The sequence below is a fragment of the Vigna angularis genome, chromosome 4 (assembly GCF_016808095.1).
Source record: "Vigna angularis cultivar LongXiaoDou No.4 chromosome 4, ASM1680809v1, whole genome shotgun sequence".
Taxonomy (NCBI): Eukaryota; Viridiplantae; Streptophyta; class Magnoliopsida; order Fabales; family Fabaceae; genus Vigna; species Vigna angularis.
The window spans coordinates 6,527,517-6,551,924 of record NC_068973.1 but is presented as its reverse complement, the minus strand read 5'-3'; the positions used below and the strand labels follow the sequence as shown (position 1 = coordinate 6,551,924).

The 24,408-nt window shown below is 32.8% G+C and overlaps 2 protein-coding genes across 2 annotated transcripts; one reads left to right on the top strand and one right to left on the bottom strand.

Annotated features, from left to right (window-relative positions):
* The first annotated feature begins 233 nt into the window (after positions 1-233).
* LOC108331829 (CBL-interacting serine/threonine-protein kinase 6) lies at positions 234-2,247 on the top strand. Its single transcript, XM_017566792.2, has one exon. It carries the CDS (start codon positions 607-609, stop codon positions 1,921-1,923), a length of 1,317 nt encoding a protein of 438 aa, XP_017422281.1. The 5' UTR covers positions 234-606; the 3' UTR covers positions 1,924-2,247.
* Positions 2,248-20,637: 18,390 nt separating this feature from the next.
* On the bottom strand, positions 20,638-24,408 carry LOC108331952 (bHLH transcription factor RHL1). Its single transcript, XM_017566990.2, has 7 exons — positions 23,694-24,408; positions 23,505-23,606; positions 23,253-23,408; positions 22,813-22,878; positions 22,161-22,226; positions 21,895-21,963; positions 20,638-21,415 (listed from the first exon to the last, which is right to left on the bottom strand). Exons 1-7 carry the CDS (start codon positions 24,243-24,245, stop codon positions 20,969-20,971), a joined length of 1,458 nt encoding a protein of 485 aa, XP_017422479.2. The 5' UTR covers positions 24,246-24,408; the 3' UTR covers positions 20,638-20,968.

The window sequence follows — 24,408 nt, the reverse complement described above, 5'->3', positions numbered from 1 at the left end:
CTTACTCTTATTCGCTCTCACTCTGAACCTCATGTGTCACTCATTCATGAACTAACAACCAAACCACACATCTACAACAACCCTTTTTACCATTTCCACACTCCTTCCTTCTCTTAAACAGAACAAACACACGTGTCACCATCCAAGCCCAAGATACCTTCCACGATCATGCCACGTGCCTAGTTTGTTCCAACCAGGGCCAAATACGTAATTGCCCTGATACAAAAAGGCGGTTATAAAGAAGAACCGGAAGCGCAGAGAATGAAGGAAACAAGAGAGAAACAGGGAAACAGGGAGGGAGAGAGCGATTGAGTAATTGGGAAAAATCAAGCGAGTGGTTGTTTTTGGTCCCGGAAGGACCAGGGAATGAATAGAGATGATAGGTTTTCGGCTGAAGAGAACTGAGCTAAGTGGCCAAGCCAAACGCAGAATCGGCGGCAGAAATTGCCACCGGAAGCACGTCGAAGACGGGTGAACTAGCCCACCATTTCTCTTCAATTTCCCTTCCCCAACCCAAATCTGTAAGATACCACTTCTGTATTGTAATTCGCAGCACTGCTAGTACTAGTAGAAGTAAAAGGAGTAGTAGTGTTTTTCTATATTTTGATGATGGCTGAGAAAACCAGCAGCGGCGAGGCTAATAACTCCCTGTTGCTCCACGGGAAGTACGAGCTAGGGCGGCTACTGGGTCACGGAACGTTCGCCAAGGTGTACCACGCGCGGAACCTCAAGAGCGGAAAGAGCGTGGCCATGAAGGTGGTGGGGAAGGAGAAATTGATTAAGGTGGGGATGATGGAGCAGATGAAAAGGGAGATCTCGGCCATGAACATGGTCAAGCACCCCAGCATCGTTCAGCTCCACGAGGTCATGGCCAGCAAGTCCAAGATCTACATCGCCATGGAGCTCGTGCGCGGCGGCGAGCTCTTTAACAAGATCGCCCGCGGCCGTCTCAGGGAGGACACGGCGCGCCTCTACTTCCAGCAGCTCGTCTCCGCCGTCGACTTCTGCCACAGCCGTGGCGTCTACCACCGCGACCTCAAGCCGGAGAACCTCCTCCTCGACGAGGAGGGCAACCTCAAAGTCACCGACTTCGGCCTCAGCACCTTCTCCGAGCACCTCCGCCAGGACGGCCTGCTTCACACCACTTGCGGCACCCCGGCCTACGTGGCGCCGGAGGTCATCGGGAAAAAGGGCTACGACGGCCCCAAGGCTGATATCTGGTCTTGCGGTGTAATCCTCTATGTACTCCTCGCAGGGTTTTTACCCTTCCAGGATGACAACTTGGTCTCCTTGTATAAGAAAATTTACCGCGGTGACTTCAAGTGCCCGCCGTGGTTTTCATCCGAGGCACGCCGCCTCATTACGAAGCTCCTCGACCCGAACCCGAATAACCGAATAACGATTTCCAAGATCATGGACTCGTCCTGGTTCAAAAAGTCGGTTCCGAAGGACGTGATGGGAGCGAAGAGAGAAGAGTTGGATTTGGAAGAGAAGATTAAGCAGTTAGAAGAATCTAAGTCCACCACGATGAATGCTTTCCATTTAATTTCGCTTTCGGAGGGGTTCGATTTGTCGCCCTTGTTCGAGGAGAAGAAGAAGGAGGAGAAGGAGATTCGGTTTGCGACCACACGCACCGCGAGTAGCGTGATCTCACGGCTGGAGGAGGTGGCGAAGGCGGTGAAGTTTGACGTTAAGAAAAGCGAGAGCAAAGTGAGGTTGCAGGGTCAACAGCGGGGTCGGAAAGGGAAGCTTGCAATTGCTGCGGATTTATACGCCGTGACGCCGTCGCTTTTGGTGGTGGAGGTGAAGAAGGACAACGGTGATACCTTGGAGTACAACCAGTTCTGCAGCAACCAACTTCGTCCTGCGCTTAAAGACATCGTTTGGAGGACTTCCCCTTCTGAGAATCCTACACCTGTTTGAACCGACACTCCCATTGTTGCGTCTTGCTCCTTAGAGACATTCAATTTCGTTCGTTCTGCTGTGTTTGTTTGTTTGTTCATTATTGTTTGAAGTGAGATTTGAGAGACACTATTGAATTATTTGCTTGCTTCTTGTTCCAAATCTGTGTTTGGGGCTTTGGGTATGAGTCCAATGCATGTGTTGCATTAACCTGAATGGGCAATTCCGGAAAATAAAGATAATGAACAGGAATCGACATGAAGGTGTCGAAGTAAATGTGCTGTGGATGATGTTGTTCTTATGTTGCCGTCATTGTCAATGTTTGCAAATTGATTGGTGTGCTCATGCTCGTGGCAGCCTTTTTACCCTATTTTTTTTCTCTAAAATTTAAACTTTTCAATAAATGAGTGGACTTGTACTTTAATTGGTCTTGATAATTAACATACATATAAATCTTTAAATTAAATATGTATATCGTATTTAAATTAAAATTTCAATAATATGCATCAATATTTTAAATGATAAATTTATTAATATTTTTCTAAATTGCTTTTTATTGGTTTGACCAATTATATCTGGTGTTGCGCATCATCTGTTTTATACTACTACCTAATCGCATAGGAGACTCATTCTCAATCCCACCGATCAGTTTGATCTAGTTTTTAGGAACTATATGTTAAATTATGCATTCATATAGATGAATAACAAATAAGTAATTAAACTCTTTAATTAATTGAATAATCTTTAATATTTTATAAAACAATTATCAAAAATGGTTATTTAAATTTGAACTTTTAACTGGAAAATGTTTTAGGTTATTATTATTTTTATTTTCCTTTTGTAAAGAAAAAGAAACAGAAATAACACTTAAGTGTTTTTAAATAAAATCATAGTAATAGATATAATTAATTAAACCATTTTAATTAATAATATAATAATTATAAAATATTTAGTTTTATTTTTAAGTTAAATACGTTATTTATTTCTAAATTATCATGTTACTTTGGTTTTTATTCTTTTTTCAAATTTTGATCAACTTTTATCCATTTTCTTTTAAAAGTCTCGGATTTAATTCTCTTAACGAATTACTCACGTCCTCAACATACATGTAAGGAAATTTCCATAATGTGATTTGATTTTTTAAAATGTCATTATACACGTGTCAATTACAGTTTTTTTATTGTAATTAAAATAAATAAAAAAACATTAAACGTAGATATATAATAATATGTAATTAAAATTTTAAAAAAAAACATTAAACGTGTGGGTATATTAAATTTTAGGACTTTTTGTTTGTTAAGTTGTTTGAGATGTTTTTAAAAGTACTACGTAAATGATCGTATATTAAATGTTTGGACTCTTAGTTTATTGAGTTGTTTGAGACGTTTTTAAAAGTATTAGGTATATGATCATATATAATTTATGCAATTATTAATAATAAATCTAATATTTTTCTTTCACATTTTATTTTATTATGTACATTTTTCTTCTTTGAACAAATTTTATTATGTACAATTTCCTTCTTTTAATTCATGTTCAAAGGGGATAAAAATATTTTTTTTTTCTTTTATGTATATTAGTACCAAAGCAGAAAAAAAGAATAAAATAGATTATTGATTAAGTTTATTCAAATCTTGAATAGTGAAATTGGGTATGTGCCATTGTTTATAGTTGACATAAAATTTTGAGAATCGTGAATATAGTAAGAATTTATTTTAGATCAAGAAACATGGTTGTTTATAGTCTTCATAATTTTAAGTAACATCATCAACTATCTTTAGTAATATTTAATTACGTTAATTCGTCGAAACCATAATTGTGTAAATAATTGATTAAACCATATTTTAGCTTGTTCAATTAATTGGTTAATTTAGAGATAATTAATTAAATATTGATCTATTTTTAAGAGCAACATAAAATAAAATGTATTGTATGATTGTTAGATTAATTATGGATGAGATGGTTCAAACTATCAACGATGGACCATATGATACTCTTTAAATCGTGCGGTTATGACCAACTAATTGAACTAGCCTATAAAGAGATTAACTTTAATATTAATAAATTAAAGATAAAGCATGATTACTATCAATTGGGTCATAATTAGGTTGTCACTAATCTAAACTCATTTTGAAATTTATAAATACATATTTAAATAATCTCAAAATGTAACCGAGCGAACGATAAGGACGAATGACAAGGTGAGAACGAACATTCAAACCCTCTACAACTATTAATCTCGATCTCATACTTGAAACACAAAATAACATATTAACTTTAAACATAATCAATTAAATTCTTTATGAAATGTTTTCTACACATCCTTTTCTATGTTCTTTTAGATAGTTATCAATTGCTTTCAATAAATAATACTAATTTCATACTTACAAGAAACATTTCGAGATATTAATTTACATAGTTATGAAATTTCTTTTATGCTCTTTGATTCACATATTTGGATATTCATCACATATAGGTGATATTTTTTTTTCCTTAGCTTTATGCATTGTTTGATTGCATCTTGTCTGGTGTGTTGTGCAGAGTACTTATGCATATGTTTGTAATGTCTCTCAGGGATTGGTTTAGATATATTTCATTCATATCTTGTGTGATTACATGTATCAGAATGTAATTATATATAATACGAAAATTGCAAGATATTAAAAGCGATATCTCTTAAGTCCAACATATTGATATTGAATCTGTAATTGACATCACTTAAATGAATCTGAAAATCTTTTTTTATATCCCTTTATTATATTTTATTTTATATTTATTGAGTATTTTTGTGTTTCACAAAAATTACATCTTCTAAATAAGTTGTTTTAATAAAATAAATTAAAGTTTTAAACAATCAATTCAATTATCTTAGATATTATTTAATCCTTTTTTCAATAGAAAATTAATACTAATAAGATATTATAAAAAATGACTTCAGCTCATATAAAAACTTAATATTATTTTCAATCCAAAATCTTTTGAGACAATGAGTTTATAAATATATTTTTTTGTTTTTATTTAATATAAAAATTAGATTCATATTTAAATATTTAAATATTTTTTATTTATTTTTGGCATTCTTTGAAGTGTACACACTCGTTTATGACGAACTACTAAGTTTAAAATAATTACATATTATGATTTTAAGGATTTGCATGCTTGAGTTTAAAGTTTAATTGTGAGGAAAAAGGTTAATATAAAGTGTGCGAGTACACAAAAGTGATTAAGATAAAAAGACTTATAAAATACACACAAAAAAGAGAGAGACGTCAACACTTTTTGTAACATCCCAAAAATATAGTCTAAAACTATATAATAGAATAATCATATTAAATAATATTACAGATCAGTCTTACATTAAAGTAGAACGTACGGTTGTGACCGAACGGCCTTACAAAAAAACTAAAAATTTAAAACCGAACAACATAAGCAAATCCCGACCGAACGGTTTATAAAATACTATACCGAACGGTCCTACCAAAAGAAAAGGGAAAACGATGGTCAAACGATCATCTTAAAACTAAACAATTCTGACCGAACGGTTTACAAAAGCCCATACCGAACGGTCATACAAAAACAAAGGGAAAAGGTGATCGAGCGATGACCTTACTATCAGACTATACTACTGACAGAACGGTTCTACTGTTCGGTCTTAACTTCTACTAAGTTATCTTCCTCCAGCGCCTCTTCTAGCTATGTAATTTAATTCATGTATAAACATATATTTCACACAATCCACCAAACAAGATAACTCATCATTCGTTCATTAAAAGCCTAATACTATACTGACTGTATGAAATCTGTGTAGCTACGACGTTCGTGCACCCAAGTGATGTAGTAACTGGTGTAACGTCCCGGCAACTCACAGGGACCATCGACTGCCCCCACAGATTATGAGTTAGGCTACCGAAAAGCAAATGCATTTTGGTGATATGAGTAGTCAAATCAATTCCTTTAAGCTATCCTTCAACTGTATAGTCCCATACCTACACAGTCTCCAGATCCCTCTCATTCCGGTGTATGCTCGATTCGTCCATGTACCCCTTCAAATCATGTGACATCCGGGCACTAACGAGGGCGGGGAGTGACGCCGGTGCAAGAGGCATGGTGCAGGGGGCACAGTCAAGGAGCGGCTCCTGGCAGCTTCGGGTGGAAGGGGTACATGGACGAATCGAGCATACACCGGAATGAGAGGGATCTGGAGACTGTGTAGGTATGGGACTATACAGTTGAAGGATAGCTTAAAGGAATTGATTTGACTACTCATATCACCAAAATGCATTTGCTTTTCGGTAGCCTAACTCATAAGAACTCCATGGTTAAGCGTGCTTAGCTTGGAGCAATTCTTGTAACACCCAAATATTTTAAAGGGTATTACTGATAGTAGAGACTAAATTAATTCGATATCTCATATAAACAATCAAACTTTATTTCAATTACTCCAAAGTACAATACCAAACTTACAAACTTTAAACAATATAGTCTTCACCGTTGACATTTCAACTTTTAAATTTTACACAACATAATCTTCCCAATACAAATTTATTCTTTTTACAAAAATCCATGAAAGGTTTTCCCCGCATCTCTCTCATCTCTAAGCTTTTTCAACCACATCTGCAACATTATCTAATCACATATAACATGAGTTATATGATCATAGCATAAACAAATAAGGGTAAGCCAACCATATCAAATCAATCATTAAACTTGTAATAAGAATAGTTTAATCATTTATTTCTACAATTACTCAAATATCATTACCCCGATGTCATTAATTCATCATTATCAAAATCATCTTCCTCAATTTCATAAACCTTACAATTTATACTATGCTTACTCACGAAGCCTTATGGTCAGACCGCTCTCTGCCTGCTTCCTTAAGCCTCACCTGTATACTATGTCTTACTCTCTGAAGCCTTATGGTCAGACCGCTCTCTGCCTGCTTCTATAAAACTTATGATCCACATATTTATGTCAAAGCCTTATGGTCAGACCACTTGCTGCCTGCTTTCATTAACCTCAGGTGTTACTTTGTTCATACCAAGCTCTCATGGTATAACCGAACATACTACTTCCCGTAGGGAACATCATTTCATAAGCAATAATTTCTTATATCCACTCCAACATTTCATCACCTCAACATTTCATACTCTCTTATCCACTCCAACATTTCATCAAATCAACAATTCATAACCTCTTCTCCACATAACTCAATCATGTTCATTCTCTAATCATAATTTGACAATAACCTATTTTGGTGTTAATAAATTAAACATATCGCCGACTATCATACTTCATATTATAAACTCATTTTTGACCATAACGAGTATAACTCAACATATTTTCACCAATTAAAGATTCATAGATCAGCCAAAACATTTCATCATATCTTAGCCACTACGTATTAAAGTCTGAACTCAATGTAACGATAAATAAAATATATATGAAGTTTTTACCATGATAAATTTATGCATCTCGAATTAACTTATTTTATTTTAATTTCATCCTATTAGAGATCTTTCTTTACCCCAATTGGTCACCGGAGAGGACCCAGATGTCTGAACGCATCAAACTCACCTTCGACGCCAACACATATGACTAGTCACAACTGACTGGACCAGGCCAGGGCTGCTCTATGATCAGGGATGTGCCAACTCAGGTTTTTAAGGTTCCTCTATCCTACCAACAAAGGGAGGCCTTCAATAATTAACAATTTATTTATTTAAATTATCTACCTTGTTCGCTTATGCTCTAAATCTAAAATGCCTAATTTTAATATTTTTACTTCGTCTTACAACAACCTCAAATAGTATCACTACATCTATTTAATACTCATATACAAGTTATTACAGAATCCTTACTCCAGACCTTCCAACAAGATCAATTTCAGCCAAGAAACTCATTCATGATAGAATTCATACAAGATAATTATAAACAATTACCCATAATAAGATATTACTATAAATGGTCATAGAAGAATACAATATTTGACAATCATAAGAATAATCTTAATATAAAAATTTATGGGAAACAAGAAGTTGAATCTGGCAGAGCCGGTTAGACAACTTCTAATCCATCCCAAAATACAATATAATTAAATAACAAGAACAATACATGTCTGGGGAAATAAGAAGTTGAATCTGGCAGAGCCGGTTAGACAACTTCTAATCCTTCCAAAAATGCAATAAAATAAATAAGTAAAGCAATAAATAGTTTGGGGAAACAAGAAGTTGAATCTGGCAGAGCCGGTTAGACAACTTCTAATCCTTCCAAAAGTGCAATAAAATAAATAACTGAAGCAATAGAAAGTTTGGGGAAACAAGAAATTGAATCTGGCAGAGCCGGTTAGACAATTTCTAATCCTTCCAAAATACAATTAAATAAGGGAAACAATAGAATGTTTGGGGAAACAAGAAATTGAATCTGGCAGAGCCGGTTAGACAATTTCTAATCCTTCCAAAATACAAAAAAATAAACAACTAATAACATACAAGTGGCATAACATAATCAACATTACATTTTACAACTATCACACTTGGATATCAATACAAAGCATACTCTCATTTAAAATTTAAGATCATACAGAAACAAAATACTCCATATTCAAGATATAAGATCAGAAAAGCAAAATATAACATATCCAAGACTCAAGATAATACAAAAGGAAATACTCAAAGTTGGCTCCCCTTACCTCTATTCCAGACTTAGTTTCCTCTTCTCAAACCGTTCTCCGGAAACTTCCAGAATTTCCCCTCTTCAACTATAATTTACTCCAACTCTCTTCTCTCACAATTTCTCTAGAATTTTGGTGTAAATTTCCAGCCTCCCCCCCTTGGCTATTTGTAGTAAAAAAATTTACTATTCATTTTTACTATTCATTTTTACTATTCATTTTTTTATTCATTTTACTATTACAAAAATAATTTTTTATTTGCAAATTGGTGAATTCTGATCTCAAAGCTACGTGTAACACTTATCCTTTCCAAAAATATATTTTTTTTTTATTTTTATTTTTTTTTTACTATTCACTTTTTACTATTCACCTTTTACTATTCACAATTTACTATTCATTTTTTTTTTATCTAGTATTTAACTTACAAATATTTTTTTAAGGATCTTACAATTCTGGGATGGGTGACCTTCTGGGAAGTTTTCCCGGAAAGTGTGCGAGTGAGGACAAAGCACACTGGAAAGCCTGGTGGTGATCTGTGGGGGCAGTCGATGGTCCCTGTGAGTTGCCGGGACGTTACAACTGGGATGCCCTCAACAGCTGCCACCCGAGGTTAGTCCTATCTGTCCAAATTAATGCCCACATTCATACTTTACCAAATTCCAATATCCATTCATGAGCTATTCCTCCCTGGAACGCTCGTCCATAATCCAAAACATTCCATCCATATCAAATTTTATTCATCTTTCATTATTAATCATCTAAATTTCACCCTTCGTATAAATACTTAGCTTATTTGAGTTTAACATCAAGAAAACCGAATGTCAGTCAATGACCGAGCACGGTAGAGAGAGAACTCTATTGAATTTGGACGAACGCTATTTTCATTAAGATAGATTATAGAAAAAAGAATGAGAGCTTGGTGTAATACCCAACACTAAATAGTACGAGCGCTTGGTGAAAGACCTAACTCTAAATCGTACGAGCGCTTGGTGAATATAAGGTATCATTTGACTAATGTTCAAGAACGAACGGACATACTACTACACAGATATACTTAAATTTATATTAAAATACCAAGGAAAGGATATCCTTGGTGGAACACCTGTACACAAATTGTACTAGACGAAGACGCTCGTCCTCAACATAAATTCCTTCCAAATTAAAGAATCCAGTTCTAAGCGAGTCCCCGAGAAAAACCGAACGGTCAAAGACCATTCAGTAACGAACATACATTATCATAGGGAATTTTCATACTTAGAAATCATTTATCTCAATTCAATTTCTCAACATTTATCTACATAATTTCATACATCCACATCATAGAAATTTCACATACTTCATACATCAAAACATAGCACAATCATACTTCATTTTAATTCATCAACTCAACGAACGTTCATGCAATACAAGCAACATATAAATTAAATTAATAAGCTTCCCTTATCTCTGAGCGTGACCGAACGTTCCTAAAGGCAGAATACAGTTCACACTACTACAAGTCCTTCTACCCTCAACGCTCAACAATTCTCCAAAACTAAACCAAACAAAAGACCAAAAATGGCTCAGAACGAGATTATGAACTCATGCAACCAGAATATTGGTTTGCATGTGCCAGAAAACGAACGGCTAAAGGAGAGGAAGAACTTACCAGTTCAGAACCCGAAATCGATCGGCTCAAACTGAAGCTCTTGACGCCGGAAGTGCTTCTGCGGTGCTTGAGTGGTGATCGGAGAAGAGAAAGGGTGAGATTTTTTAGAGAGAAGGAAGAGCTTTTAGAGAGAAGGAGGAGAAAAATGAAGTTTCAGAATTTGGAAAAGAGGTTGCATGCAGAGAGTGGCGTGAGTTTTGAAAAAACTAAGATTTGCTACCACCGTCAAGGACGAACGACCACTTTGCTGCCCACACCTGTCTCCCACTTTCTGATTTCCAGATTTCCTTCGCTTGACACCTGACATCCATTCAGAGTGGTTTTGAGTGCGTTTTTAGTGAGGTCTGACACTTTTAGCACAGGTGGGTATTTTGTTTTTTTCGTTTTCTATTATAATATTAATGATGAATAGTTAAAAATAATGTTAAAATAAATAAAAAAATATTAATAACGATTAAAATTTTCTAATTTTTTATTAATTTATTTCTAAGTAATCATTCCACCGATTTCTTACTTCTTTCTTTCTTTCTCTTTCAAAGGGGCGTAAAATGTTAAACAGATACATAGAATATTATTTTGATTCTCAGTTTTTCTCGCAATCTTGCCATCTATTTTTCCTCTCTCGGAGTCAAAAAATGTTCACATAAAAATCAATAAAGTAGACTGTGAGATGTCATGTGTGTTGCCGTGCTAGTTTGAATTACGAATCAATGTCAATCTGTATCTCAACAAGAGAATGCATTTTAGAAAGAAAAAAATAAAAGGTTGTTGAATTAGAATTAGTATTTAAAGATTATTTTAATAATCATAAAATTTACAGAATAATATATATTTTAATATTTTATTGATCTTTTATACTTAATATTTTATTTATTTTACGAAGGTATATTATTTTGAAGTAAATCAAAATGAGTTGGTGTGATTTACTTGGTTGAGTTAGTGCAGATGTACAGTGGAATAAAAAGCTTTAAATTATTGTGGGAGTCAAATTTGATTGGTATTATCATCCATAGCAGACTCATTTGACTAGGGAGATCAATATTTGGGTCGACGGTGGACATGTTCCGAAATTTCTAAAGATAAAAATTTTTAAACAAATTTTGACATGTGATTTTAAATAAAATATAATTTGTAACTGTCTTACTTATAAAAAAAATATTAATTTTTACTAACTAAACTATTTTAATTTTAATATTATTTATTTTAAGTCAAGAGAATTCACTGTACCTTTTATATTCGATTTTACCGTAACAGTGAGCATGTCCCAAAATTTCTCGGGATAAAATCTTTTAAATAAACTTTGGCATGTTTACATCACTATGAATGGTGGTATTTCAATGATGTTCACACCTCAATTTGTCCTATGTAGTCATGTCAAATATAATATAAAAAGTGAAAAAAAAAAAAAAACTCAAATGTGTCGTTTTTTTGGATAATCTTAAATTTTAAGGTTTTATTAATAATTTTGTTTAAAAATTTTATTTTATTAGTTTTTGGATACTGTAATATTTAATTTGATTTAATAGAGATAAAATAGGATAAATAATTATGATTTTCAGTTTATTTAGATATAATATTAAACAGATTTTATGTTTAAGATAATTAATATTTTATTTTTATTTCTCTTAATATTGTAAGTGTTATGATTATTTAAAATTTTCAATTATAATGAATAATAAGACTCAATTTCAGGAAATTATTTGAGTGCGTGAGATTTTTCCGAACAGTTTTATCTTTGATATCAGACAAAGCTACCTCCATAGAAGAACAACTCAAGACAGTATGATCATCTGTTACGAATTCTCCATGGCACAATGGTTTAATCCGTGAAAGCCGTAAATATCAATATTCAACAACATTCTGACCAATATGGTAACATTATTTACCTCTCCCTCTCTATGTACCGTGAAAGATTTTCACTAGTTAAAAAAATTATTGAAGTAATTACATCTTATTATATTTTGGTTCTAACTATCACAATAAAGGCTAAAAAAGTATGTAAAATGACTTATTATATGATCTTTATTATGTTGATAGTATTAATAATCATTATAATAAGTTTATTTTATTATGTTGATTGTAGTACAATCATGTAGAAAAGAAAAAAAATATTTAAAATGAATTATTTAAATGTTATTTTCTATCACAATTAGGTTAAGGAATAGATATTAAACATTTTGTAAAGTATAGTTAGATGTTCCAAAATTAGATAACTAGCAAAAGAAGCATAAAAAGTTACCGTTAAAGGATTCAAGACTAGATCACTTATATAAAAACACAAAATGACTCATGAAGAAGCGACAAATTCATATAGTTAAACAAGACTCATCTCCATATTGGACTTTATGATGTCTAAGAGAATTATTTATAATATTTTTGAGAAAAAACCTCACATACTTTAAAAGAAGATTATGACGTACACAACCTACTATACCAGTAAATATTTGACTGTACTTGTTATAATACCGTATCAAGTAATTATGAATTGTGTCATGTCTAATATAATAAAACATCAAACTTAGTCGATATGACTCCGTCTTTATATTGGATCGAAATCAAGTTTAGTCGAAATAACATCGTTCTTAAGTTAGATAAGTGAGAATGGTGGTGTTGACATCCTATATACAATCTCCAATTTCACATTTATCCTACTTATTTATTTAATATTTTAATGTGATATTGTTTTATATAATATTTATTTTCATTTCTCTTATTATACCTAATTGTGCATGAAAAACAACTTTAAAAGTGTTAATTCAAATAAACCCTAAATTATCCCATGATTGATGTAATCTTGAAATAAATAAAACACATAATTGACAATTTAAATTTTTTTAATTTTAGGAATGAGTTTGTCAACTAGGAATGACAACATGTCGGGTAGGGTACGAATAGTACCTACCTACAATCCAAGCCGCAAAATGAAAATTTCACTCGCAATCCGCTCGTTACCCATGTAAATATCTGTTTCAAAAAAATCATCAGATATTTTAAAACCCGTAGGTATCTGCGTATACACGCAAACATTAAAAATATATATTTTATGCATTTTTAAAATAAAATTATAAAAAATATATAAATTAATATAAATAAAATAAAATATAAATTAAAATTAATTTTAATTAAATTTAATCTAATAAAATATAAATTAATTTTATTTTAAATTTAATTTAACTAAATAAAATATAAATTAAATTATTATTTTTATCTTTTGCGGATAATGAGTACCGACGGGTTAGATAGTATAAATACTCGCACCCGATTTGTTTATAAATGGTAGTAAAATACCAGCAATCTGCAATCTGCGAGTATTTACTACCCACGGGTACTAATTATTCGTCGCAAATTTCATCCGCTGGTACGAATTTTTTTGTCATCCCTATTGTCAACCCTAACATAATGGTGTTTTTAGTGTATTTGTTTTTAAAAATAAATTTGAAAGAGTGTATTTGAGAGAAAGGAGAAGGAAAAGTATAATTGTTTGAATTAAGAAAAATAATAAAAAAAAATAAAGAAATTTGAGATAAAATTAGTGAGTGATAAGATAAATTTAATAAATTAAAAAAGTATTTTATTGCATAAAAATAAAATATTACTATTTTACCCTTAATCGTAAAAGTAATTTAAAATAAAATATAATTAATGTAAATTATATTAAAATAAAATATTAATTATTATATATATATATATATATATATATTTATAAATTGATTTTTTTTCATATTTTTGTCACTTATCTATTATTTTTTTCAAGGTTGTTTTTGTCATTACATATTTTTAGGTTATATTTCTTCGCATACTAATGAAGATGATAAAAATGTAAATATTTTTTTATCCGTACTTTGAAATCAGTGCACATTTTTTGATTCATGAAGAGTGACTATCTCATTTTCATTCGTGTGAATATTATTAATCTGAATCCAAACCCAGGCGTGGAGTTGAGACCAAAGAATTGGAAGATGTTTATTACCATGAACACATCCTATCCTCTATGGAATGAAATGATATTAAAAACTTTTGTTACACCTAACGATAAAATAAATAACGACAGCAACCTTAGTGAATATTTAACTCTTTGGAAGATCAACCGGTGGGGAAAGCAGCTACTGATTTCGAAGGTTTCATAATACGATCTCCAACCAATCTTTTTCACTTTTTAATATGATTAGTTATTAGAACAGTTCTGTCCAAACTCAGTCCATTTCACTCCACCTTTTGAACAACTTCTGTTTCCTATCAGTTTTTTTCTTCATTCAATGCCATCTCCAAATCAATTTGATTGGACACTTTTCAGTACAAGTTTAAAATGTTTTGAATCCTTACTAGCAATGAAGGTTCATTACTAGCAAAGAAACCTTGCAGAATTTCTTGGTGAGATGTAACTCTCACAATGATGTTCTTGAAGAAAGGGATATATCAGTAGGTTCTGTAGACAAATTGTTTGCCATGTTCTTTTGCATGTTTGGTAAGGAAACCTCAATTAACACAATTCATTTCAAAGTATATATAGAAATTTAGTTTGAAAAAAATAACTGAAAGTTCACATTTTACCTTGGTCTTGGAGCGTTTGTTTCTTTGAGTATGCTTGCTGCAACAACTCTGCTACAAAGAACACAAAAAGAGGAAGCCTGAAACAAAGTGAAGTAGAAGGTTTTATGATATGTTCATATTATATATGTATATATAGGGGAACACATATACTAAGTTTCATTCCCTGCAATACCATAATCTATCTCTTTAAAAGACCATTCTACCATCCAAAAATTATATTATTCGTTGTCTCTCCCATCAACTCGTATTGCAACAAAATTAGGTTTCCTCAATTATTACCCAGCATGCCACACCAAAAGCACTTTTGGTCTAATAAACATGCAACAATAGACATAATGAGTCTCCAGCATCCTTTTCTTCAAAAGTTTGCAAAATATAAAAACAATGTCAACTTCAACAAACCATCATGCTCTCATAGCCAAAACCTCAGAAAATGAGCTTAGGATGATAGTCATTCATTACATAACAGCCCCTTCTCCCTAAATAAGATCCAGAAAACAATTAACATATAAATCCCTTCTACTAACGCTTTTTATTTCCATGTCGTGATTATTAAAAGAAAATCCCCAAGTATAAGTACATAAACACTGCATTTCATGCATATTGCTTCAGTTGAAAACCATATCAACAACGAGATAGAGAGGGAGTGGTAGTAAGAGAGTGAGACAACGCGATAGCAAGATAGCGAGAGCGTGCAAGACTCAGAATAATTGGCATTTTGTACAGAGGATAAATTTACTAAACTAAAAACATAATATTATGAAACAAAATTTTGCTGAGCAAATCCCAAATATATATAATGTTTCGGTATGCAGGGTCAACTCAACTTCCAAGATATATGCAACAGTCCAAAGGTCCTGCTAATGTTCTTTAATCCTAATTTGTAGTAATTGATATTTTACCGCTTAGATATTAAATATCTATTATTTATTTTTTTTACTTTAAAATTATGTTTATAAATTATGAAATTGATCTTTGATTAACAATTATTTAATTGTGATTCAATTTATAATAATTATGCTTTAAGTTGTTTAATATTAGACTTAATATTTTTGTAGTCACTCATCAAACGGTTATATACTACATATATAATATTAGGTAGCAAAACAGGCAAAGGTTAATAATGTTATCCACAAATAATTTTACGTGAAAAATTTGTAGATATTGTTTTTTCTTTTTGTTGCATAATTTTATTCACAGAAACAAACATGTAATTGCAATAAAATCGGCACGAGGGTAGTCCATTATGTTATTGTTAATGCAACAAAATCAGCAGGTTTTAATATTGATTTTTTATACATATTTTCTTACAAAAATAATCGTAGATTGAAACTATTTTTTACTTAAAACATTTAAGATAACAAGAGGATTACTCTGTATTCTCCATCTAAAGCTTTAAGATAAGATAATGAATTAATGAGTTTTTCAACATACATTATACAGTGCTTTATTTTTTTATTTTTATACAATATGGGATTTGGACTCACATTTAATCCTATTTTTTTCAAATAATATTTCTAAATAATTTTTGGAAATTTTTTACCAAAAATATTTCATAATAAAAATTGAGAGTATTTTTTATGAAAAATGTTTTAGGAAATTAATATTGTAGGTAATAGATGTGATTTTAGTAATGATGCCAGCACAAAGATTATTCTCGAAGTACACATGCGCTTAATCATGTCATAATTAGCATTATTATGGCTTTGTTTCAAATGATGGAGTTATTTCGCAGTAAAATCCTAGCTTAACATTGGTCATATATAACTGGAAAGTTTAGATATTCTTAAGTTTTCTAGTTTCAACCAATCACAAACACAGTGATTGAGTTTCTTACCTGTTACTTTATCTTTGTACCACTTATCTAATTATACATAGGCAATGTCTGTTTTCTTTTGTCGAGAATTTCGGATACTCAATTTTAAAACAGTGATTGAGTTCTGCATGCTGCATATATTTTCCTCTCATGTTACTGTTATATATATCCTTAACCGGGAAATTTATGGCAACTTAACCTTGATTTGGTTTCATTTCTTCTATCTTGCCATTAACGTAATACAACACATGATTTTGGTAATATTGCACTATCAGTAGATATCTTAGATGACTCTTTATCTCGCAAGTATTTGATGACTTGAACAAAATAGTTATTATATTTTAATTATCAGTACATAGATTGGGTTTAGAGTTTAGTGTTGATTCAGAGTAATATAGATAAAAGAAAATCACAAAATAAAAAAAAATCCAAATAAAAAAGTTTTATAAGATGAAAATATTAACAAAAGAGCTGAGTTAAGATTAACATACAACTCAGAAATTATTACAAAAGAATTACTTAAGACATTGTATATACATGAAAAACATTTAGTTAATCTAAATCAAAATTCAGCATGAGAAAAGTTAGATTGGATTTAAGTCAAGTTAGAATAGATTGACACCATGTTAAAGTAATCAAAATGGACCTAAGTCAAGATAAGTCCACACCATGCTGAAATCTATTAGGTCTAGGCCAAGTCAAGTTAAAATTGACTCAAGGTTTTCTAATTTAGGCATAATCTAAGTTTTTTCGAGTTGGACCTAACCCAAGTTCTACTAAATAGAACTTAGTAAACAAGTTCAATTTTGAATATATTAGTTAAGTTGGAACAAGCTCATCACATGTTAAGCTAAGTAATGCCTAGCTGAGGTCAAGTTGAATAGAACCCTAGGTCTACTTGAATTGTTCTCAAACTAATATTGATAGGATAAGATCGAATCCGAGTTGAGTAGGTCAAGTCGGGTTGAGCTTAGATGAGGCTGATTCCAGGTCAAGCCAACTGCAACTCAAACCAAGGATAACTACCTATAATAATTTATTAGTAATGGAACAATTTACAAGTTATTATAAAGGAGAATTAGACATAAAGGATGAACTGATATAAAGATATTTATGTCATTGGATTATCTATTGCTCATGTAATAACCTTTAGCTATCTTTTTAGAAAAGTTTTATGAAAGCTTTTTTAAAACAATTTTCAACCATTAGAAAATCATTCCTAGATCGTCTAACTACCAAAGCTTATGAAAATATTTTAATCTTTATTCATGTCTTTTTCCAAAGCTTATATGTTTCTTTTTAGTTTAAAGATTTTATGCTCTTTGTTCAACTTTTTATAAGCATTGAATAGTTCAACATTTTTATGTTTTTAGTTTCTAAATTTTGATGTGATATTGAAATTCGTGTTAAATGATGTTTTAGCTGACACTTATGCTGAAACGTGTCAAATGATGTAAATGAATCAAACATCAGCCGAAAACATTGTATAACACGGCAAAAAAAATTTATGTAGTTGGGTTAAAAAGATTATTTCTATTCATTTTTTAAAGTTTGAGGAACAAACAATATCAAAGTGTGTGATAGTGACAAATTCTAATTTTGCATCCAAGTTTGGAGACATAAAATATATTTAATCATTCTTGTTTTGCAATTTTTTTAGTGTATCTTTACTAGAGTTGTTAAAGGTGTTGTTCGTGATAAGATTTCACAAGTGGTAGTAAAATATCTTGTAGGGTTGAAAATGTTGTTACATGTATTGTATTTTCATGCTTATTTTTAGTGGTTCTTGTAAATTTTGAAAATATAGTGAATTGGTCTAATACTAAGGATGATTAGGTGACTAAATGGAGCTATTGTGATAAAGAAACCACTACAAATCTTTATGCTTCTCTCTTTTCTCATATTTTTTTTTCTATTGATATATTGGTCACTACATATTTGGTTTTCTTGAAGTTTACACAACCTATAATATTGTATTTCAAAACTTTAAAAAAACTTATTTTATAACCATGATAAACTTGATTTAGTGAAAATTTGTCATAGTTTAATTCACCATCCTCTTCAACTCAATCTATACTTTTAAGACTTTAGACTTTGTATGATCAATGTTTTTCCTTGATGAGATAAGAATCGCTATCATGACTTCAATAAACTTTGTTGTTTGTTATGACTCTTCTTCTCTTTCTTAAGGCATTCTAACCATATTTGTAGCAAACAACTTGATTTCTTGGATTTGTAGCATACAACATAGATTTTTTTTGTCTTTTCAATCCTTAATTAGTTACGGTGAAATGTCGTTTTTCATTCTTCACATCTTATAAATCTTCTTGAAAATGAAGGATTATTCATTTTTCTCACAATTATTCCAGATTTGATGGTTTTTCAACCTTTAGAACCTTGGTGGGAATATTGATTTTGTTATGTTTTAATGCTAAAGATTTTTCTTTCTTGAATAATTCATCTTATCAAATGTCTAGCCTATGTACCTTAAGGATACTAACAAGTTCCTTGAATGATATATTGTATAAGTCTTTAGATGTTATTGTAATAATTAGGAATGACAAAATGGGATATGTCTCATAACTCTACCCACTAAAATGAGATACGCCAGATTAAAATTTTCAACCTATAAGTCCATTTTGGCTTAGCTCGCCAAATTGGCAGGTTAAAATATGTCAACTCATTGGTCATTTTAAATTAAAAAAATTTAAAAATTTGATTTTTTTATATTTCTAAAAATGTAAATATGCAATAATATTGTAGTTTAAATCATTAACATTTATAAATTAAGTTTTAATTACTAATTATAATAGAGTAATTTAAAATATAAATGTAATAATTATTTTAATTTATTTAATTAAAAAAATAATTAATCAATTAAAAGAATGTAAAATATTTATATGATTATGTTTTTAATATATATATATATATATAAATTAAAAATTAAAAATTAAAAAAAAAAAAGATAAGACTGATTATAATTTCTGACTTTTTTTTATGACAAGTCAATTACCCATTTTACCACCTCTAATTATAAATAATCATTTATAATTGTTATTGTTTCTTTTAGTTATATTCTCATTCTTGACTATTACTTAAATGTCTAATTAGAGTTTAATAAATCTTTAATTAAATTCAAATTTTGACTAAAACTATATTTATTAATAAAACACAAATTAAAAGAAATTAAAATAACTCTACCATTAGTGGTGAAATAGTAAAAAAATGCAAAACTATCGATAAATCTTGTTAAATCCTGTGATTCGAAAAAAAATTAATCTGATTTATTAAAAATTTGACTCATCCACACACACACGCATATATATATATATATATATATATATATATATATATATATATATATATATATATATATATATATATATATATATATATATATATATATATATATATATATATATATATAAATTATTTAAATTTTATTTAAAATTATGATTAATTTTTGAATGAATGATTTATTTATTGTTTAAAATGAAAAAAAATTGAACTTTTTAGATTTTGGAATTATTTAAATTTTATTTAGAATTATGATTAATTTTTGAATAATAGTTTATTTATTGTCTAAAATGAGAAAAAATAAATTTTTAAAATAGATTTGAATTTTTAAATTTTGATTATGTATTAAAAAATATTAAATTGACGAAAAAAAATATATTTTTTAATTAAGTGAACAAACAGATAAAACTCCTATTTTTTTAACTCACTAATAGGGTTTAGTTAATTCACTTAATGGCTAAGTCATGATGAACCAGTCACGGAGTCCGTTTGAACAGTTTAATGTGCGACTGCGTCAAAGGTACAAAATTCTTCGCCGCTTTAACATATCCTCAATTTGTGAGATACCATCTTTTTAAGACAATATTACAAATATTCTGATGTGACGAAACGAGCATTAAGACGTTTACACTTTTATGTTACGTGATTAGACAAATATCATCTCAAACCTAAAACTTGCCAAAATATACTCTTAATGCAATACCATAATTTAAGGCTTCATAATAAAAAGCTATAATTAATTGGAACGCATTAAAAAATGAAAAGGCAGATCAACTTGTTATTTAGACGGAAATGCGAAAAGGAAAAAGAGAAGGAAGTACACTAATAATTTAAAAACAATGAACAAAAGAAAGCCAAAGCGACAGATAATAATAAAGAAAAAGAAGACGGAGGTTGAAAGTTAGCCTCAGCCAAACAAAGTCTAGGTAAATACGGCGTCGTCGAGTCGACCCCTCCGTATCCCTGACGCCTTATTTTCGTAGACTTTAACGGCTCTTCATAGAAAAACACACGTCATTTTCTGTCCTTTGGCACTTTATGTTCTTTTCTATTTCACACCAAAGTCACCCAAACGCCGTCATCACGGCTTCGAAACGGAGGTAGCGTCCTTCACGGCGCCCTCGTTGCCCACCACGGCCGACTGCACCGTCAGCACGGACATGCTCGGAGAGGACGGGCCTTCGCCGTTGGACGCCACGGCGGGGTTGACGAGAGTGCCGGGGGCGGCGTTGGTCGGAATCTGGGTGCTACCGGAGGCAGCGTTGATCAAGGGGTTCCTGGTGTGACACGTGGCAGTGGAGATGGCAGTGGCAAGAGAAATGGGCATGAGGCAAAGGCCCTTGCCTTGAAGGTACTGCATGGCGGAACCCATGTCCTCCTCCATCAGTTTCGCTACCTGGTGCTCCGTCATGGTCAAGCTGTCGTTCGAGGTTGACGCTGTGGTTTGGTTGTTGTTGCTGTTGGAATTTGGCGCGAGGGAACCGCCGCGGTTAGCGTTGCCGTTCGCTTGGATGCAGTCACCGCCACCCTGCAAACACAAACAGTCACGTGACCATGGGGTTTTAACGGAAAGTGAAAATAGAAAGGCGCGTGTGCGCGTGCGTGAAAGAGAGAGACAGAGGGGAATCTGAGAAAGTGGATACGCGTGCTGCTTTTGGATTGTCGTTTTGTGGTGATTGAGAATTTGAGTATTGAAATAAGCCAAAGCCAAGTGAAATGTTGGGTGGGTTGGTGGGGTTGTGGGACAGACTCCTCTCTCCGACATTTTCATTCATGGTGCGCAGTCTGTTCCACATTTTCTTCATTACTATTTTTTATTTTTTCTTCTTATAGCAACCCTCTCATGTTTTCCTTCTATTTTATCCTCTCACAGTTTGATCTATTATGGTACTACGGACACCTAACACTTGTTCAATTTTCTAAATAATTTCGAAATTCTCTCAGAAATTAGAGTGTAATGAGATTTGAAGTTCTCTGCTGTGACAATGAAAATGGAAAAGTAATAACCTCAGAAGACATATCAGCAACAAGGGGTGCGACAGCAGCTGCACCGCCCAATCTGCTCATGCTCAGAACCTGTAACCCAAACAATGACACCATTTATTTATTTATTCACGACACAGGAGAGTGGAATTTAATAACCATAACACCATACTTAAAACCTGTAATTAAATAATGAAGTCCATCATTAAAATATGCCAATACTTGATGCTGATGAAGAATAAAATCAAATTAAGAAATATTAGCACAAGAGTAAAACCCGGGAAGAGCACCTTGACTTGGAGCTGCAGGAACTTCACGTAATCGATGATCTCATCTAGCATGGATGCCTTGTCTGTCTGTCATTCCACAAACCAAACAAATATTTCAATTAGGGATTGACCAGTTTATTTTTCCCATATAATAGTCACAATAATAACAGTAACAGTTTCGCATAATGATAATTAAACCAAACATTGTTCTTTCATATGTTATGTTATGCCTGGACTACCCCTCTATATGACTCAGAAGTCAGAATAGCCACACTTCATGGTCCCTACCGTGAGCAGTGATCGGTGAGCTATGTGGGGCCTAACCCCTCTGCTATCCAGCTTAGTATGTTAAGTACGCACGGAATCGTATGATGATCAGGCAAGACAAACGCTCACAGCACCTCCGGAGCGCGACATTACTATCCATTCTTTTCTTTCCAGTTTCCTTGTTACATTAACGTCGATATACACGACAGCAACATCAAAACAACTAACAACTCATATATTCTATCGATATGACCCAGTTGTCCCATTACACAGCAAAACTACAGTCACCGTGTTGCAAAAAACTGCTCATCGCGTGCCAGATTACTGTGGCTTCCGTTTCAATTTCTTTTAATTAACTGAAATTAGATCCATATTATAATAAACAAAACTAAGGACGAGCATTTACCTTGTTGGCATTGGGAACCAGTTCCTGTAGGGCTTTCATTCTCTCTGCGATTCTCTCCCTTCTCAACTGTCACAAACAACGTATCCAACCAGCTCAGTAACCAAAACGCTAAAGTCCTTTACTAACTGCCCGGGAACAAGCAGAAAAAAAATCTCTCTGTTTCTTTATTTTCCTCACTTAATTCATAGTTTATAAACCCTAACTATGTAGCAGTTTATCATTGTCGTAAACATGACATGCTCGATGTATAAGAATTAAAGAAAGACTAACTACTGAGTTTATTATTCAGTCTGTCACTTATCACTACCAGTTCTACTGAATAATAATGAATTAGGATATTGTCTACCTAATGCGACGACCTGAAACTATTGGGCTCCATTACCTAAACATGATATTTAATGAAGCCAAGAATTAAAGCCAGAAACAAAAACAGTGAGTACCCTTTCAGCGATGCTGTGAGGGTCCGTGGCTTGACCTCTCCTGGCACGAACCCTCTGCCTCGGCTGAGCAGCTGCGCCACTCGCCGGAGCTTGGTTCGTTGCGCCCCCAGTAACCGGCGCACCAAAATTTTGCCCTTGCATCGGATTAGAACTTCCCTTTAATTGAAACATAAAAAACAAAAAAAAAATACTGTCAACGATTCACGCAATAGTAATTATTTTTTGTTTAAAATTAAAATGACAATCGCAGACCTGAGGATGTTGAAAATGCTGAGTCTGGTTGGAGGCTTGACCGGCGCCATGCAGAGATCCGGCAAAGCCGTTGTAGAGAGCCTGGACCGAAGTCTCGCCGCCCTACGGAAATAAAAATAAATTAGGGATAAATGCAGTTTAGAAGAAAGAAATGGGAAGTTTACGGTTGCAGCGGTGAGAGTGATGTACGGGATTGGGGGATTTGAAGGAGGAGGCGTCAACGACGTCGTTTTGAGGTAAGGAAAGCGGCATGTGAAGGAGCGGAGAGTCTCTGGACATGAGGAGTTGATGCTGGAGCATGAGAGCTGCGGCGGCGTTTTTTGTAGAGGAAGCGCTGATCTGGTGGTTGCGGAACTTGGAGGCCAAGGTGGAGGGTTCGTCGTAGGGGAAAGCGACATTATTATGGTTAGTATTATTGGTATTGTCGTTGTCGGAGGGAGTGGTTTGGTCGGAGAGGGTATTGGGGTCCCACAAGGACTTGTTTGGGTTGAGGTCGGGCCAGGAGCAGGAGGAGAACATTTGGTCGAGAAAGTCATCCTGAGAGGTTGGGTCGAAGTGAGGGAGTTGGTGATGGTGTTGGAGTGGTTGGTGGTGGTGGTGGTTGATGTGTGAATTTTGGATCTGGTTGGTGGCGGTGGTGGTGGTGGTGGTGGTGGTGGTGTGGAGGTCCTGGAGGGAGATTTGGGAAGAAGAGTTGAAGAGGGAGTTTATCCCTTGCATTTCTCTGCTACAGGGCTGCATAGTTACCAATAGAATGGTTTAGGAGGTGAGGATGGTTTAATGTGAGAGATAGAGTGGGAATGGAAAGAACATTGTGTTTGCGGGGTTTTCGGTTTCGCCCTTCAGAATCGGAAGCCAGTTACGTTTCTGTCTACTGACTATCCATCTTTCTCTTTACTTTCCA